Source organism: Chiroxiphia lanceolata, chromosome 4, assembly GCF_009829145.1.
Source record: "Chiroxiphia lanceolata isolate bChiLan1 chromosome 4, bChiLan1.pri, whole genome shotgun sequence".
NCBI lineage: Eukaryota > Metazoa > Chordata > Aves > Passeriformes > Pipridae > Chiroxiphia > Chiroxiphia lanceolata.
Window position 1 is genome coordinate 55,813,560 of NC_045640.1, and position 17,802 is coordinate 55,831,361.

Consider the following 17,802-nt stretch of genomic DNA (forward strand, 5'->3'; position numbering starts at 1 on the left):
TATACTGTAAATCCCCTAATTATTATTATTACTGAGGGTGGCTAGCTTTGAGGTAACAGCTACTGGCACTTGACTATTTGGAGATGCCCTCCAAAGAGAAAAATGCTACAATACACCCCAAGTGTATCAGTTAAGGGCTATTCATGTTTTTTAAAGACAGTCTGAACTCAGCCTTTTGCTAACTAGCTTTTAACTAACTTGAGTAGATTGTTTCCATTTAAAAAATTTAACTCATTGTTTCTATTTAAATATTAAACTCATTCTTAAGATATGTGAGTGCAATGTCTGAAACTGTGGTTCTCACACGGACCAGAAATCTTTGATCAGGCTAAATTGGAGGAAATATTCACAGCAAAAGAGCCCCTGGTGTGATTCATAATTAGGTTTATGCTACCAATGAAATAAGCTCATTAAGAGACGTTAAGAATGTAAATATAATTTTGAAATCAAATTGTCTGAAAAAATGTAGATTTGGAAATAGAAGATGAAGCGTGGTGGAAGAACTATGACAGGCTGTGTTAATGCAAAGGCAGAACAGAAGACAACTGATTTGCATAACAGGACTTTAAACCTGAAAATCCTCTTTACCCTCCCTGGAATAATTTATTCCAGATCATCAACACAGGCTTCTAACATGCAGATTTTGTTGAGAGCTGCAGGAGCCCAGCATCTCTTTTGCATTGAGCCTGATTTCAATCAGGAAAGCCGTATTTGAAAACAAAACAAAATCCTTGCAACATACAAGAGAAATCCAGCCTGGAAAGAGTGGTACAAGTCCCTGACTGGCAAAAAGCCCAAGTAGCAGATTTCATCCTCCTCTTCCATGTATTGGCCTGGGACACGCACTGGCAGCAATATGTGGGAGAGTCCTCAGGCCTTTGAACTAGCCTCTTTGATGTGGTATTTGCAGCAGCATTTCCAGCTTGAATCAAAATGCTGCTAGCCCAACTCTGCACCCAGCGTGATTTGACCGTACCCAAAAGTGTCGTCCCACCCTTAAGGAGAAGGCAGCACCTATACCGAGCAGCGGGGCACAGTGCTAAGAGCAGCATTTGCTTCTGCTGGAAGCAGTGAGCACGTCTGCTCGGTAGCTTCGGCAGCTCGAGTCCTCTGGGGCTTACGGCCACTGCCAGCTCCGAATCCTGAGCAGACGACGGATCCTGGAGCCTGCCCAGACGGCTGGAACAAAGCGCCTACAATCGGGCAGGAATCCATTAGCGGGACCCAGACGATGCCTTGAGGTCTTGCCTTTAGCTTTTGCGGTCGCCGCCTTCTGCTTCAGGGGACACTCGAGAGCCCTTAAACCCGCCGCTGCTTCCCTGGCGCTTTGCCGGCACTCTTAAAACTCCTCGCTTAATTCGCAATTAGCGGGTGCTCGGGCTCGGCTCCGCCTCTCTGGCGGCGGCGGCGGGATGCGCAGGCGGCGGCGGCGGGATGCGCAGGCGGGCAAGGCCGGCAGGTGGCGGCCGCAGCCCGCGGAGGGGAGCACTGGGAAGGGTAATGGGCCCGCGGGAAAGAGGGAGAAACAATAGGGAATAAACGTGCCTAGCTCCAAAAAGGAGCACTGTGGCTGCTGCTGCTGCTGCTGTTAGTCTGGTCTGTGACAGGATTGTTCTGAATGCGTTCACAAGTCAATGGAAATGCGTGTGTTTTAACTCCAGCGGGCTCTGAACCCGCTCTCCCACTGTATTACCAAGTGGTGCTGGAAAGCAAAGTGCAATTTACACTAATACCAAAAAATCATGATTTCTTTATGGTGAGAGGAAGTATATGAGACCGCAAGGACCCCTTCCACAGCACATTTCCACTGTAAACTGTTCGTTGGGTACATTGCTGAGAGAAAAAATCCCAAGCCTCACAAAAGCTTCCAGCAACACCTGTACGTGATTGCTTCCACTTGCTTATAAGCACAGATCCTTGTAAGTGGTCCTAAAGTCAGCCCACGGGAATACCAGAGGCAGTCAGTCACAAAGGGTATAGAATTTGTTCTGCCCCCTTCATATTATATCTGAAAATTACTTATTTTTGTCTGTAAGTAAATTAGATTGCTTGGCTTTTAATAGAAATGCTATTGAATCAGCCCAGCTGAACATCACTGAATCATGAAAATGAGATTATTGTGTTGCTGAAGGAATACAAAAGGACTCAGAGCTGGAGCTGCTGTCAAAGTCCATGCCCAGCTTGGTGGTTGTGTCTCGTTCATGTTATATGCAGCTTATTTGTATTTCACAGAATAGTTTATGAAATACTTATCTTGATTCTACACCTGTTTTCATTTTTATTGTCCTTTACACCTGAGCAAAGGGGATTTAGAAAGATGCTACAAGTATTTAGAGCCAGGGGATGCCTTATGAGGAGAGACTGAGGGACCAGGACTTGTTCAGGCTGGGGAACGGAGGACTTGGAGGGCACCTCACAGCAGCCTCCCTGGACCTGCAGGGAGGATATTGTGTAGTTGGAGCACAGCTATTCCCAGCAGTACAGGGCAGAGGACAAGAAACAACAGGTCCATATTGAAAAAAGAGAGGTTCAGACTGACTATGAGAAACTTTTTCCCTATAAGGGCACCCAGACATTGGAGCAGGGCCCAGAGGGGTTGTACAATCGCCAGCTCAGAGAGTGGAGCTCAGTGCCCAACCAAGCAACTTGGTCTAATCTCATGCCCAGCCCTGCTGTGAACAGGAGGTCGCTTCCAACCTGAGTGATCCTATGGGTCTGTGAACTTATGATCTTGCTTATATATCTATCTATCTCCTTTTGGTGGTATTATTGTTCTTTTGAAAGAAGATAGGTTAAGTGCATCCACAGATAAAACCATACAACAACATGGTGTGGAAGAAATCCATTCTTTTTTTTTTCTTTTTTTTTTTTGTTTGTGTTTGTTTGTTTGTTTTGTGTTTGTTTGTTTGTTTGTTTTTTTAGATAGGATCTTTCCCAGTCTGAAAGACTGCTACATAAAGATCAGAGCATAAGCCCTGAATTTAGGTTGTGTAAAAGTACATTGCTGTGATCTATTTTCAATTTGCTTTAAACAATTTGACAAGTTTGGATGAGGAGAGATAATGTTGATTGACACAATGTAAACACTCAGATTATAAGGATAGCAAGCACCTTCACAACGTTTTTTAGCTCTTGCATGGGAGATCAGATTTTAGCAACTTCCTTTGAATTCCACTAGGTGACTACAGAGTCTTCTCACTTTGTTGATATTAGTGATGTGGTAAATTCTCTATATTTAAATAGGCATTAGTCATCTCTCAAAAATATAAGCTCTATTTCAAAGAAAAATTAAAAACCTGAACCAGAATCAGTTAATTTTTTAGGTTCAGTGCCTAGATTCCTTTGTTCTGAAAAATATGAATCTGAGCTGAAAAAAAATTCAGTACTCACTAAGGACTGACCATAAACAAATCAAATTGGGAAATGTGTTTTACATGGTGATTGGAATGGAAAAAACTCTAAAAAGTGCATTTGATATGTAATATAATATCGTATGTGATGGTAAAATATGTTATAGGATGTGGTTTTATTCCTGAGAAACAGCTGACTTGTTGACACTGAAGTATTAGGTGTCAAACAATTGTTTAATGTTTGTTTTTTTTCAGGACTCAGTGTCCTGACATTTTGTTCTGTCTATTACAAAACACAGATTCTACTCTCGTCATTCATTTCCTTTTTTTGTATGTGCAGTGCTGAAGCCTTGGACTGCGAACAGCCTCTTTGTTTCATCCAAGTTTTTATTTACTGTGTCCTACCTTGTGCTTCAAAAATTAATTCACAATTTCCACTTATCTAGCACTTCACCAATCTGTTTTAGCATTTAAAAAGTTCTCTTGTTGCAAATCCAATTAGCTCTTTTAGACCTGATCTCCCACTCTGTGTTAAGAGCCCTTTAAAACAATCAAACTTTTCCAGATAGAATTTAGACTTTTGAGAAGATATCCATCAATCTCCTTTGAGAATCATCCAGTAAAACACATTTGAAAAAAACCCAGAAAAACTGTTCTTTAAAAGAACCTTAATTCTACATTTTCCCCTCTGAAATAGAAATTTATTTTCCATCTACTAATTGATCCAGAGTACGAAATTCATTAAGGTAGTTCTGGTCTATTTATTGTCAGTACTTTTCAGGTGACCTTCAGTGGTCCTGGTTTGGTTTTCATTGTTTTGTTAGTCCTTTTGTAATCTACAGAAAAGGAGGTTGTAGTGTGTCAGTGATGGCTTCTCCACTTTGAGAAATAGTGATAAAAAAAAAACAACGCCTTTATAAGTGAGAAAATAAAAATATAAAAAATATGATCCATGGCAGTTCCATGGGTGAATGCTGTTCTTCAGTCTGTTCATAGTGTTGTTCTGGCAACTTCTCTTTTCTTATTTACCTTCACTAAACGAAGGTAAATACCTTGCCAGTTTCCTTGTACCTGATTTGTCACTTAATCATGCAGATGTATATCTTTACTGGTGTCACTGATTGATTTTAGGGGGCTCTTGAACAAAAAGGATCTGAGCCAAAGTCCATGAAATTCAAGGTGATTTTTTCCACAGGCTTTTCCTCATGACTGATAGTGTTGCTTACCAGGATTGTGATACAGAATAGATGCTTTGAGATTTGCAGAGAAAATATAATTTGAAACACTTGCATTCTCTAACTGTCAGTACAGATAAGCCTTTGGAAAACATATGAGGACACCTTGCTGCTTGTCCTCTTCCTTGCCAAGTCTATTCTAGAATTAGTGTTAGTTTCCCAAAATGTTAATTATATTCAGATTTGTAAGAATGAGTGTTTTCTGTGCACACTTGAGCAGATGTTTCTGGTGTACCTTAAATGAAATGCTAGGAAGAGTTGAATATTTGCAGTGTCTGGGAGGTAAATCCTAGCACTGTGTCCGGTTTGTTACCATAATCCCAATCTATGCAGAGGGGTGAAGGGATATTTTAAGGATGGAAAACAGTCTGTTCCTAATCCTTGCTGTTCCCATGGCAGATGAAACAAAGAACAAGAGCAAAGTTAAGCATGAGCATCAATGCAACAGTGTAATGAGATGAGCAGAAACACTTCTTACCATCCTGAAAAAATTCAGAAATCATCTGTATTGTGGTGCCTTATCTGAATCTGATCACAGAAAGACTAAATAACAAGACTCTGAGGAACTTAAATACTTTGTGAGAGTCTCAAAAGCAACCTTGGCAGAGAAGGGATTTTTTTTCCAGTGCTGTGTTTTCTGTGCCACTGAAAAGAGTCTGTCATGATTTTACCTAGCCATTATTGCCATTTGCAATGGTCTTTAGGACTGCAATGGGACTAACACTGAGCTCAGAATGTGTAGGAAAATTATATTGTGGGCTTACAGCCAAACAACAGAAATATCTTCAAGATGCTGCTGGACAAGAGGGGCTTATTGCAAAGATCTTCTACATGGCTGAAATACAACATTCTGGGGGCAAAGCCTGTCAGACACCTCCTGACACTTAGCCACCAAGGTGACCTAAGGCCAGTGTAAGAGTTTCCTCCTTCCAGCTCACAGTGAATATACCTAGTGAGGCAGAAACCTAAGCCATGCATAACTGTATTTTTCGTAAATGCACAGTGATGCAGAATCTTAAGAAATCGATTCAAGAATTGTTCTCTCTGCTCCATTAAAAAGTGACATGATGAAAAGAGACTGTGAACCTTGCATTAACTAGGCAGTTAAATCAGGTTTCTATGTGTCTTGTGTATCTGAACCATCTGCTGATCTTAACCATTCATTTTAATTTGTCAGTACACTAGAATTCTACCAAGCTGATACAGGCAAAAGCAATGCCCATGGAGAAATGCAGACGTCTGGCCATGAGAATGAAATATTTCAGCACTCCTATCACATGTGACAGCTAAGCAAATCTGTCCCTGGTGCTGACTTTATTAAAGCCTCCTGTGCTTACTAATAAAATACTGTCACCTCACCAGTACCCAAGGTAGTGGCAGGGGAAGTCTATAAAGACCCTCCGTGGATTCCTGATGACTGGAAAAGGTGTAATATACACATACTAAGAGAAAAGAGTTATGTAGAGCCATTCAACAATGTGGAGACACTGTGGGTAATTTACAGCCTGAATCAATGTCTCATGTATTCAGGAGCTGCCTTAAACAGTAATTAATAAAGTAGGGTTTAGAATGGAAAGATGAGTGAGCTAGTCTCAGGACTCCACCTCAGACTTACTCCATGGCACCACTGTTATTTAAACTGCTTTATACAGTGAAATACTGCAATTGTCTCTCTCCTGAGAGATATGAATATGAAAAATATGTATCTCAAATGAACTCAATTAAAAAGAATGTATCATAAATTTTCTTCTTTGACATCAAATTGCTGCTCAGATTTAATGTCACTGAACTTTGGAAAAACTCTCTGGTTTCCCAGCATTTCTTTATTCATCGATATGGATTGCATTAAACTTTCAAGATAGGTAGAAATAATAAAAAAAAAGAAAACAAACCATATTTGTAGAGACATTAAGTCTTACATTTCAGGGCTTAAGTCAAATTCATTACTAGGAGTGAAGAAAGGAGTTTTCCTTCAGCTCAGGCCATTCCGGATATACTTCCTATGAAGTTTTCTTATCCTTCTGAAAGCTTAGGTGCAGACCTCACCATAAGGGAGGATACCTCGCCAGAGAAAACACTCTTCTGAAATAGTTTGAGAGCAGGTAGCTATAAATTATGTCCTCCTGTATCTATTCTAAGGTTAACTATAAAATTGTTCCACTGTGAAAGAACAGGATTTAATTGTATCTTCATGTCAGTGAAGAATAAGGAAGAGTTTAGGGTTTTTAGAGACAAGGATATGCCCAACATTTAGCCCTTATAATACCACACTAAGAAGTGATGTAGAGAGGCCCAAAGCAAAGCTTTGCCTTATTAACAGTAGAATCTTGGATCTGGAGATTTTAGACCTGTATTGTACTTCTTATTGGGTGACTGCCTATTGTAATATGTCTCTGCCCCCAGGAGTTCTGCTGGAATCCGAAAAGCTAAACGGAGATGAGTTTTTAAAATAAAGTCATGGTCTTTGGCAAATATGGTTCTGTTTCAGTAGGGGAAAAAAATATTCTGACAGTTCTAAGAGTGCATTTCTCTCAATAAAATGAAAGAGAAACTTGTCAGAACCCTGAGGGCACCTGTGCTTCTTATTCGCCTGGACCAGCCTGATCCAGGATTTCCATCTATACATCTTACCTGTGGGCTCAGGGCCCCACTGAAGTTCTTCCCAGGGCTACATTGTGTCTATGGCAACCCTGACCTGCAAGCTGACGTCCTGGCCTAACTTTGACCCTGCCCCATCATTATGGACTTGCCCAGTGATCACTTGCCCTAGTCACCATCACCAGGCCTGATCCTGACTTGCTGATTTGCCTTCCCAGCTTCATGTTGGCACTTCAGCATCAACACGGATGTGCCTGGTGATTTGGGCACTGGGGGGGTGCTAGCTGCCACATCTGGATGTGTCCTGCCTGCCCTGCTTGGTGGCTGTCAGAAATATTCTTCAGGGACAAACTTGGAAAATCCATTAAATATTTCCAATTCATGCTCTTCTGACATTTTAATGTGAATTTTTCAAAAATAGAATTAATCAGAACATTTTTCTGACATAGTTCTTGTATGCATGTGATAAAATATGTGTATATAATACTATTCCAGATAATCTAGGATAGAGATAACAAGGGAATTATCTTTGTAATTAAGCCATTAAGGCACATGACCTCCTACAGAAAGGGGCATTTGGGTAACTACACTTGTACAATGGGCACCTATTGTACCTTGTAGGTAATCTGACTGGAGACTCTTTAACAAAATATATGCATTGGTATTTTTAAAATTATAAATCTATTTTAAAACAAATGCTCATTCTTGTTTGTTTTCCTTCCTCCTGTCTCTCACTGATCTCTCCTTATTGTTCCTTTTATATGGAACCTCTCAACATCATCATCTGTTAGCACAACAGGTTGCCATAAAAGATTACAGAGTCATGCAGTTCCTGCAAGGTCACTCACAAATTTAGGTTAGAATACAGGCTATAACAAGAGAGATGCTTTAATTCAAAGTAAATTCAAAAGCAAATTGTGCTTCCAAACTTCCTCGGAGGTAGTATACTTTACAACTGTGGACTCTGCTATCAAGTAATTCATGCTGTGCTCAGACTTCAAATGTGTAAGCTTTGAAGAAAGCTGCATGTCTTTATTGGAAGTCTCACAGCATCTCTTGCACTTTATTAGCAATAAAGATTAAAAAGATTTAAAAGAAAATATAAGCTGGAAAAAAATTTAGGGTGTAGCCAATGACATCTGCACATAATAAATCAAAATACTTGTGTTCTTATGCATAGTTTCTCGGCAGTAGCTTTTCAGGTGTTTCACAGCAGTGATTGGTAACAGCGAGCACACTAGACTTGGCATTTTCTCATGCCTTTACTGAAAAAAATGAGTCACAAGCAGCTTTATTATTCCTCTGGGTCTAATTCATAGGGAAAGGAAGATGGAATAGTGAAGTGATTTACTTAAGTCACAGTCCAAGTCAGTGGCAAAACTGGAAGAAAAGCTCAAAACACCCTAGCTGATTGTAAAAACACCCACATACAGTAGGAAGACAAGCCTTTCAGCACGAGAATCTTACTGCGAAAAGGATTGAACCACACCTAGAACTGTAGACATTTGCTAGAGAGAGAGAGGCTATTGTAGCTCAGCAGTTTAAGAAAGAGAGAGGGGATTCAGCACTCGGTTTTATGCTGGGGTTTCATGATGCTACACATTCCTGTAACTTTGATATGCAACCCTGGCTTTATCGTTAACTTGCTCAATGGAATCAAATATGTGTGTTGCACAGCAGGTTGCTCCTTGACCATTCATGAAATCAGGTGCTAGAAAATGCATGATTTGCTTGTTTTTCCTCTCTGCAGTTGCAACAACATGTCATTATGAAAATAAAATATGACACCATCATCACCAGAGACTGATTTTTTGCTATCTATATTTTTATCTTAAGGAAGAGGTAGAATCAATGGCAATCTTACCTTTGAGTTGAAGGAACATTAGCTCCCAGTCGCACATAGCAAGATGATTGTAGGAGTATTTCTAAGGGTTGATTTATTCTCTTTCTCATGAATTTGAATGCTAACATTTAGGAAAGTACTATCAAAAGAAGAAATCTATATTCTGAAAGCCCACTCTCAATAACTACTATGGAAAACAACCAATTCTTTGTGTCTTTCATTTTCTAGCAGTATCTGATTATATATCAGCAATTAAGGGAAACTTGCAACATCTGCAAAGACAGTATTAATATCCCCATTGAGAACTGAAGACACCGGGGAACAAAGAAAATAATTGAGTGTTCCAGAGCTATAAAACTAGACAGTACAGTTTGATATATTCTGCTATGCATAGCTATTATGTAAGTTATACAGCTCTGAATGCACAGTCACTTGCAACACCACTTTTCATAAGTTTTTATGTGTTTCAAATTGTTAGACATTGATGCATTTTGTACACTTAATCACTTTTGTTTTCAATTTAGTGGAGAAGCTTACAAACACAATATTTTCAATAGATTCCAAATGAAATAGTGTATATGCAAGTTCTTTTACCCACAAGGAAAAAAAAGAAAAGAAAACACCAACAAAAGTTTATTGTGCATAAAACTGGGGGGCATCTATTGTAGTTCTTTCCTACCCAAATATGATAATGACTTTCCTGTTGATTTTGAGATAACTACCCTGAGGAATGAAACATTGCAGCATTTACTCTGTTACAAGTGTATGGTTTTACCTGAGTAGGTGCTGCAGGTTTGGTCCCTTGCTTGTTTTATCTGATCTTTTTTAAGCTCAGAAAATAATTTTGCTGAAATTGCTAGAACTTTTGCCAATTATTTCACTGGGAACAGAAAAATAGGCATTCCTAAGCAGCACACAGGAGACAAGAAAAACCACAGAAGTTACCTTCCCCTGGTAGTTTCAAAGCCAGATGCTTTGGAGTTGGCATCCTGCTGGGTGCTGGTGATGCCAGTGCTGTGGGAAGACTGCTTGGTAGATCTGTTCCCTGGAGCTGTAGCCCGGCTTGTAGTGATCCCTTGCTGGAGAGGGACCTCTCTAGCATTGCTTTGTAGAGTTGTCCCTTTGCTACTGGATGAGCTTCCCATCTTGTCTCTGTCAGAGTCTCCATCACTTGACTGCATTGCAGGGGTAGGTGTTGTCAGACTTGAAATTTTCTTCACTGCTTTCATTCCCAGATTCTTGCCTGAAGATGCAAAAGGAGGCCCCTGTAAGGCACTCACTTTGTCAGCTTGGATTTCCGAATGGCGTGACCCTGTGATTGTGGTCGAAGATGGAGTCAAGTCTGAGTGACTTGTCTGGGTTTCACCATCCTGTCCTGTGGTCCAGAGCTTTCCTGGAGTGTTAAATCCAACACTACCACTCTGTAAGTGCAATAGGAGCAGCAAGAAGATGATCTCCTTCATTCTGATGGTTTGTAAATGCTACAAGTTGTCTCACATTTATTTCCCGAACAAGAAATCCTGAAGCTTCTCCCTTCTCCTGAGCTGCTACTTGTACAGTGAGCCTACCCAGAGGATGCCCTGACAGGCTTTATTTTCATAGAAAGGAAACAGGTTTTGGTGTTTCAAAACTGACTGAGGAAGCCTGGTTTCCTGTTTCTGTGGATTCACCTTCAACCTGTGACCCCTTGGAGAGTGAGAGCCTGGCAACCCATGTGGGAGGAAAAAAGAAGTTTCTGCAGAAGGCACAGGATAAAGACTAATGGCACAATAGAAATGTGGAAAAATATGTGCTGTGAAGTAATCCTGAGGGATAAAACCTGAAATTATTAGCTAGTTTTCCTTTCACATGTGCATGTACAGGGAAGTGATGTGCCCTTTGAATGGTTCATAATTGTGACCTTGTTATTGAAAAAGATTTAGCAAAACCGGTGTGCTACACAAAGCTGAACATCAGCTGTGTCTTCTCGTTTTGTTTAAGCACACTGCTGCTAACAGTGAGGACCTAAGGAAGAGGTTCACACTGTACCCACTGTTGTACCACAAGCCTTTGAATGTAATAATTTATCTGTAGTCATTGGCCATTTATGCCTCATCCTATTTCTATACCTCATAATGATGTATATGAAGTATTTCTCTAGCATTGCCCATAGGCATCTGGTATCATTTCAGATTCTAAAAGGTACAAGAAACACCTACATGAGCCTGGTAGGGGCAGCATGTAATCTATGGCAGATGTGCCCTTCTGGGGCATTTCAAAGAGTGTTAAAAGCTTACAAGGGGCAACTGCATCCCATCCTCCCCATTGGCTGTAGCTGCAGTTTAGACACCTAGTTCCCATGCAGGTCCAAATCTATGAGCCTCTAAATACCTAACTCTAAATGTTAACTGGATCCCACCAATAGATAAGACAGAAAGGAATATCCGGAATCACCCAGTCCATTCCTTCACTTTTCTTACATGCTTTTGCAATTAATATTGTCCTAAACCAATATTAATTGCAGTCTAAACATAACATTGGCAACTTTACATGTAGAAAAGCTCTGAGGAGATGGATATGGCCTTAGTGCCAGGTAAGGTTCTAGAACAGATTACTGTGAGTGCCCTCACACAGCACATACAGGACAACCAGGGGATGAAGCCCATCCAGCATATGTTGAGGAAAGGAAGGTCCTGCTTGACCAACATGATCTCCTTTATGACCAGGCGACCTGACTACTGGATGAGGGAAAGGCTGTGGATGTAGTCTACCTGGACTTCAATAAAGTCTTTGATACTGACCCCCAGCATTCTCCTGGAGAAACTGACAGCCCAAGGCTTGGGAGGTGTACCCTGTGCCAGGTTAAAAACTGTCTCTATGGCCAGGCCCAGAGAGTGGTGGTTAATCTAAATTTAGCTGGTGGTTGATCACTAGTGGTGTTCCCCAAGGCTCTGCACTGGGGCCAGTCCTGTTTAATATCTTCATGGATGATCTGGATGATCTGTATGATTTGTACACCTTCGGTAAGTTCACAGACAACAGCAAGGTGGGCGGCAATGTTGATCTGCTGGAGGGTTGGAAGGCTCTGCAGCAGGAACAGGATGGATGGATGGGCTGAGGTCAATTGTATGAAGTACAAGAAGGCCAAGTGCTGGGTCCAACACTTTGGCCACAACAACCCTTTCTTTCTTCCTCTACTGGCATTCTCCAGCTGTCTGAGACTAAGGCTGGTTTCTTGCTGAAGGAAAAGGTACAAAGCAGCAACAGAATAGACCTGTCAGTAGCAATATAGATCTGAAAGGCCATTGCCAACTGGCTCAAAAAGCCTCTGGCCACTGACACAAGTGCTGTAGTAAGGACTATGGACAACACATCTATGAAAGCAACCTCACGTATCTGGGAACAGAACAGCATCTTCTGAAGATGCTTCATATTATTTGAGGATCACCTTTTCTTCAAAATCCCCATTCCATGGAAGTCTATTGATTAACAGGGCCACCATGGAAAAGCTTGCCTTTTTTTTCAGAAATTACTTAAAAAACTGAAAAACAAACCCAAACCCAAAAGCAAAACACCAAATATGGAGGATAAATCAGTAGACCTTGTTGCAGTCAGGTAAAGCTCTGTGATGACTGTTCCTGTTTGGAAGATTTGGATAACAGTGCTTTGCTTTCAGTTTCCAGGTGAAAAGGTTTAGATGCGCTAAATGGTTGGGTTTTCCATTTGTTGTGGTTTTATTTTTCTGTTTTATTGTCTTGGTAAAACATAGGGTTCTGTGTAAGTAAAACAGATCCAATTTTATGGATACAACACTTTAGAAAAGACATGCAGTTGTGCTTCCTTTTGGAGATGTTATTTCCCCTCTCTTTTTCTTATTCATAATGAAAATCTGTAAATGACCTTTGAATGTAGGACACAGGAGACAATCTAATGAGCAATTTAATTTAAAGACTAACATAAGCTATTTCATGTGAGTGCTTATCTTTTTGAGCTTTATATTTGAGATTTTGAATTAATACTATTACCTGAATTAGCATTTGGCATCCCATATTTTTTAGAAGTCCCAAGACAAAATTAAGGGTAAATTAGTGTTGACTGTATTTGCAAATTAAACTCAAGCTGACTTAAAAAAAAAATCACAGCAGCTGCATCTTGTGTTTATTCATGCAGTAAGAGTGCCTAATAAAAACAAAGCTTGGATTCTGCTTTGAGTTACTTCACTGCAAGTGTTAATTCTGCCTCTAAATTCAGGGTAGCAACTACAGATTTCCACCAGTGCAGAGAAAAGCAGTGTAGAAAAGTCTGGCTTTCAGTCATTGATAGATTTCATTACAGCAGTGTTTATTTCCCTGTCTGAATACTCCAAAATGAAAATTTATTGTTAATATGATTTGATTAGTATATGTCTGGCCTGTAGATTAAAAGATTAAATTGTTTGAAGTTGTTTTTATTTATCAAAACAATCTTGACACTGTGAGAAACTCATGTTGTTGCGTGCTAGATCTAAATCCCAAGCTCATTACAGATTGTATTGCAGCATTTGTTCACATCCAAGTACTGCTTGGTGCAAATTGAACCCAGGGAAAGATCAGCACTTGGATGCATTTGGTGAAACTTAGGTAGAAGAAATAGGTTCAAAATTATCCTGAAAATTCCCATTCAACATGCTGCTGACTCCCTTAAGCATAAATCCATAGGTGCCACATCTTTTGTATTAGTTGTCTATCAGTGGTACTGAAATCCCTGCCTGTTGGGCTGGCCTCATGGGCTTTCCTTGGAAATTATCAGAGTTGACCTTGGAGCAGAAGCTGGATCTCAAGTTTCCCATCTATATTAAGTGTCCATCTCAGAGTCTACATTCGTGCTTGTTGTTGGACACATATTCTTTCACTCAATGAGTCTTTGCTTCTGTATAATGTATTATACATTCAGCAGGATGGAGAGTCTCATCTCCCATGAGAGCACAGAATGGTAAAAGAAGCAGTTTCCTGGGAGGTGGAAATAGAGTGTGAAGATGCAACTGCACTCCTGGGGGGCATTTAAATCATCAGGCCACATTACATAAAAGAGCAGTACCCTTCTGCTCACGAAAGTGTTATCTCTGTTTGGTACTGCGGAAGAAGGAACAGGGTCACAGCTGTGGTTCTTCAGATAAGGCAAGTACTTTGCTGATGCCTGAGTAAGTTGACCAAAGGCTGTGATTCTATAAACAGTTTTATATTTGACATCTGCTAATGGCCCACACTCAACATTCTGACTTCAGACAAATCCCTGAATATCTCATTGAATAACTTGAACCCTCTTCAGAAACTTTCAGCTCTCCCCAAGCACTGTAAAGAGAGTATCTCGCTTTCTTCTAAGTTACTAGACTGCATAACCACTTTGGTAGAGCTACTATTGATTCTCCAGATTATTTAATAACTTCTATAAGTTCACCTTGGATACCCAACCAACAGTCTGCCTCACAGCTCTGTGAGCTCTGTCATCCTCACTCTTTGGGGTTTACCAGTAGTAAAGCTATCCCCAGTCTTAGTCAGTCCAAATCTATAGCTCATATCCAACATGTATGACTGGTTACCGTGAATTAAAAGCCTACATTACGAAATATGCTATCATGCTTAAGGTGGCTACATTTTACTGGTTATAAACATTATAGACAAGAATATTTCTCCATGTCTATCCAGGAAGTTCAAATTTTATGCCCAAAATAAGATTCAATGAATCAATAAGATTTCTTAAGTGCTTTTTGGTCACATAATACAGACCACCATGTCCCTCTCAAAAAAATAACTCTTTTGAATTTTAGTTTCCTTAGAACAATAGTAACAGGAGAAATCGTTACTTTGTGTAGAAAGAACATAGTAGCAGAAGGATATCCCAATTAAAGGTCAGGACGTGAAGTTTGCATGTTTACAGCAAGAACTCTTTGTGTTTTTGATGACTCAGCTGCAGTTGGGATCCAGTTAAGGCAGAGAGTTATATTCTATGATCAACATCATCCTTGATCAAACTAAGCAAACAAAATATCCTACAGTATTTGAGTATACCTTTGCTGAAGTATCATGTAATAGCTGTGATTTTAAAGTGTATTCTTTTACTTTGCCTTTGGGCAAGTTTTTAGCCTTCAGAGACATTTATATATTCTTTCACATACGCTGTGTGAACAGTGGTAGGTGATGAATGAGATTGCTCTCTGTTTTGCTCTTACTTCAGCCTGTCCTTAGGGCAAAGCTGACATCAGGTAAGTGGGAACTGGCAATTGTCTGGTTACTTAAAAAAAGAACCCAACCCTTTTAGCCTTTCCTAGAATTTAATTTCTAGAAATGTCTTTGATAGGCAAATAAACCAAAGAACACTAGTTTTTTTCTAGAACAAAAGAAGTAACTTGTGGGTGCAGAGCTCTAACTTTGACCATTTTCTTCCCAGCATTGCCTCCTAGATGTGATGGAGGCACAGGGCTTTGGTAAGCACTGTAGTCTCTTTTACCAGACTCTAGGGGATGGTGCTAAAAGACAGTTTAGCTTAAGGAATGCTCACACTATTCCCAAGTGCCAAGAAATCAGCAAAAACCTAGGATAGCAACAGCTACCTATATAGCCCTTAAAGCCAACACCAAGAAAAGCTTGGCTTTACCTTCAAGAGAATGTGGCAAGCTGGGAACTAAGCAATGATGTCTGAAGGACAGAAGCTTCCTGGATGCACTTTTCTTCTGTCTGATGGTGTGGAATTCTCATGCATGTGATTGTTACTGACAAAGCTCCAATAGCTGTGAAAAACAAACTCCCATGCTAGCTCATTCCCTAGTGTAGAGATCAATAATGTTCTGTGGAAACTAGAAGGAACCAGGGCTGCAACAAAAAGGCAGAGAAGTAAAAATTTCCTCTATTGGTAGCACATATTCATATCTGTACTGGGGTGTTCTTCTGCAGCTGAAAGTGGTTCCACAAGGGGGGATCAACTCTCCTGAAAAGTCATGATGCAAGGGCAGCATTTGCCTGAACTTTGGGAGCAGTCAAACCCCTTGGCATACTTTATGAGCAGGACATCAAACGCTGCAAATTCTTCTGGAGTGTGTATCATATCTGTTTTGCAGAGTGTAGTGCTAACAGACAGCATTCAGCGTGTGAATCTCTCTCCTTTGGCAAAACTGATTTATTGATTTTGTTCACATCAATTGGAATGAGAAGGGAGATTGGGATGCTTCCACTACACCTTTGGTAGCAAAAGGAAAGGAATAATGAAGGGAAAGAGAGGTGACTGAAGAGGAACAGAGCATGAAAAGGAAGGGAAACTGGCAAGACAACTACAGAAGTAGCAAGAGTTCTGGAAAGGGAACCCTGTGACAAAATTTGTATTTACTACTTCAATTAAGATTTCTTAGACCCTCAAAGACCTTTTAATGTCAAGCTTATCCTGGTACGGGTGAAACAAAAAATTTCCAAAAGTAGAACACCAGAATACGCCTGCACTGCTTTGTCTCCAGGGGGTCTCCAAAGAAGTCCCTTTCCTTCCTTACGCTGATTGCCTGTGCCAGGATGTAAAGAAACAGATGAATGTGTGAATGAAATATGCATCAGGGCTACTGCTGGCCTCACAAAAAATGAAGTGAGTGTCCAGAGTGAGGTGAGAGCCCATTCCACCCTTGCTTTCTCCTTTCCACTTAATTCCTCGTATTTTCTGGATATTGTAAAGGATACCTAGGGCATTTCAAAAGTAGCAGCCAGAAACGACCCATAATTACCAACCTAATAATATTGATGAATCTATCAAGCTGCATAAGGAGCAGCCTACTTTTAGCCAGTTTGCTATGACTGCATGCTGCAAAAATCAGACTGAAGTTGATACTCCTCTCATCACTGTGTTTCTTAAAACTGCTGTTTCCATGGCAAATATACAGACTTGGCTTTCTACAATCACACTCTTTAATCACTTTTCTTGTAGATATATGTTTCATGGGAAAATAGATTTCTTCTCAGCTCCTTCCTCCCCACCTCTCAAGCAGCACTGCCTGGAGTGAGAGTCACAGATCCTTTAAAGGGCAGTGAGAAGCCATTTGCTTCTTATTAAACAGAACGAGCATTGCACAAGTTATGCAAAGAACAAGTCTTTATGGATCCAATCAAGATAAAGATCTGCTATAAAACGCTATCTGCTATAAAAATCTGCTATAAAATCTGCATGTGTTTTCCTAAGACCATAGGAACTCTACTCATGAGGTTTTATTTTTCTGCATTTTGGTCTTCTGAGGCATCTCTGGGTCGATTTCATTTTTGCCATTTTATACACAGAATTGCTTTTTCTGTTTTCTATCACTCAGGCCCCAGCGTTGCAACTGGTAGCATGCAGATAGCTGTGAAGTTCTTCCGCTACTCATGAGCTATGGCCTGTTGCCAAACTCTGTCTGTGGCATTTGGAAAGGCTTAGTGGAATAGAAAACTAAGAGGGAAGGTGATAATACATCTTTAACACATTTCAATATACATAAATTTAAATTTAAGTTTGTCCATTATTCTGTCTCCTAATTTTTGCTGCTGGGCTTGAAATTTGTCCAGGGTTAGTTGAATACAGAACTAGAGCTTGTTGCTGTTCATAGGGTGGGTGTATGAACTGCACGGGAATAAATGTGTCAGTCTAATTTTTGTAGCGATCTTGGTCTAATAAGGGTGTTCTAGTTCAGTAGGGTGAGTCACTTGATTTGCCTGGTGTTTTGCGACTGGCACCTCTGTGGTTTCACGTGTATTGTGTCAGGATATGGTAGTGTCTTAATTTCACTGAGATAACTCAGGTAAGTTGAGAC

General features: G+C 40.3%; 1 protein-coding gene across 1 annotated transcript in view; it reads right to left on the reverse strand.

Annotated features, from left to right (window-relative positions):
• MMRN1 (multimerin 1) overlaps positions 1 to 10,571 on the reverse strand; it is a 43,307-nt gene extending 32,736 nt beyond the window's left edge. Inside the window, exon 1 of the mRNA XM_032687003.1 lies at positions 9,972 to 10,571. Within this exon, the coding sequence (XP_032542894.1) occupies positions 9,972 to 10,489 (518 nt within the window). The 5' untranslated portion in view covers positions 10,490 to 10,571. The remainder of the gene's footprint in view (positions 1 to 9,971) is intronic.
• Positions 10,572 to 17,802: the final 7,231 nt, after the last annotated feature.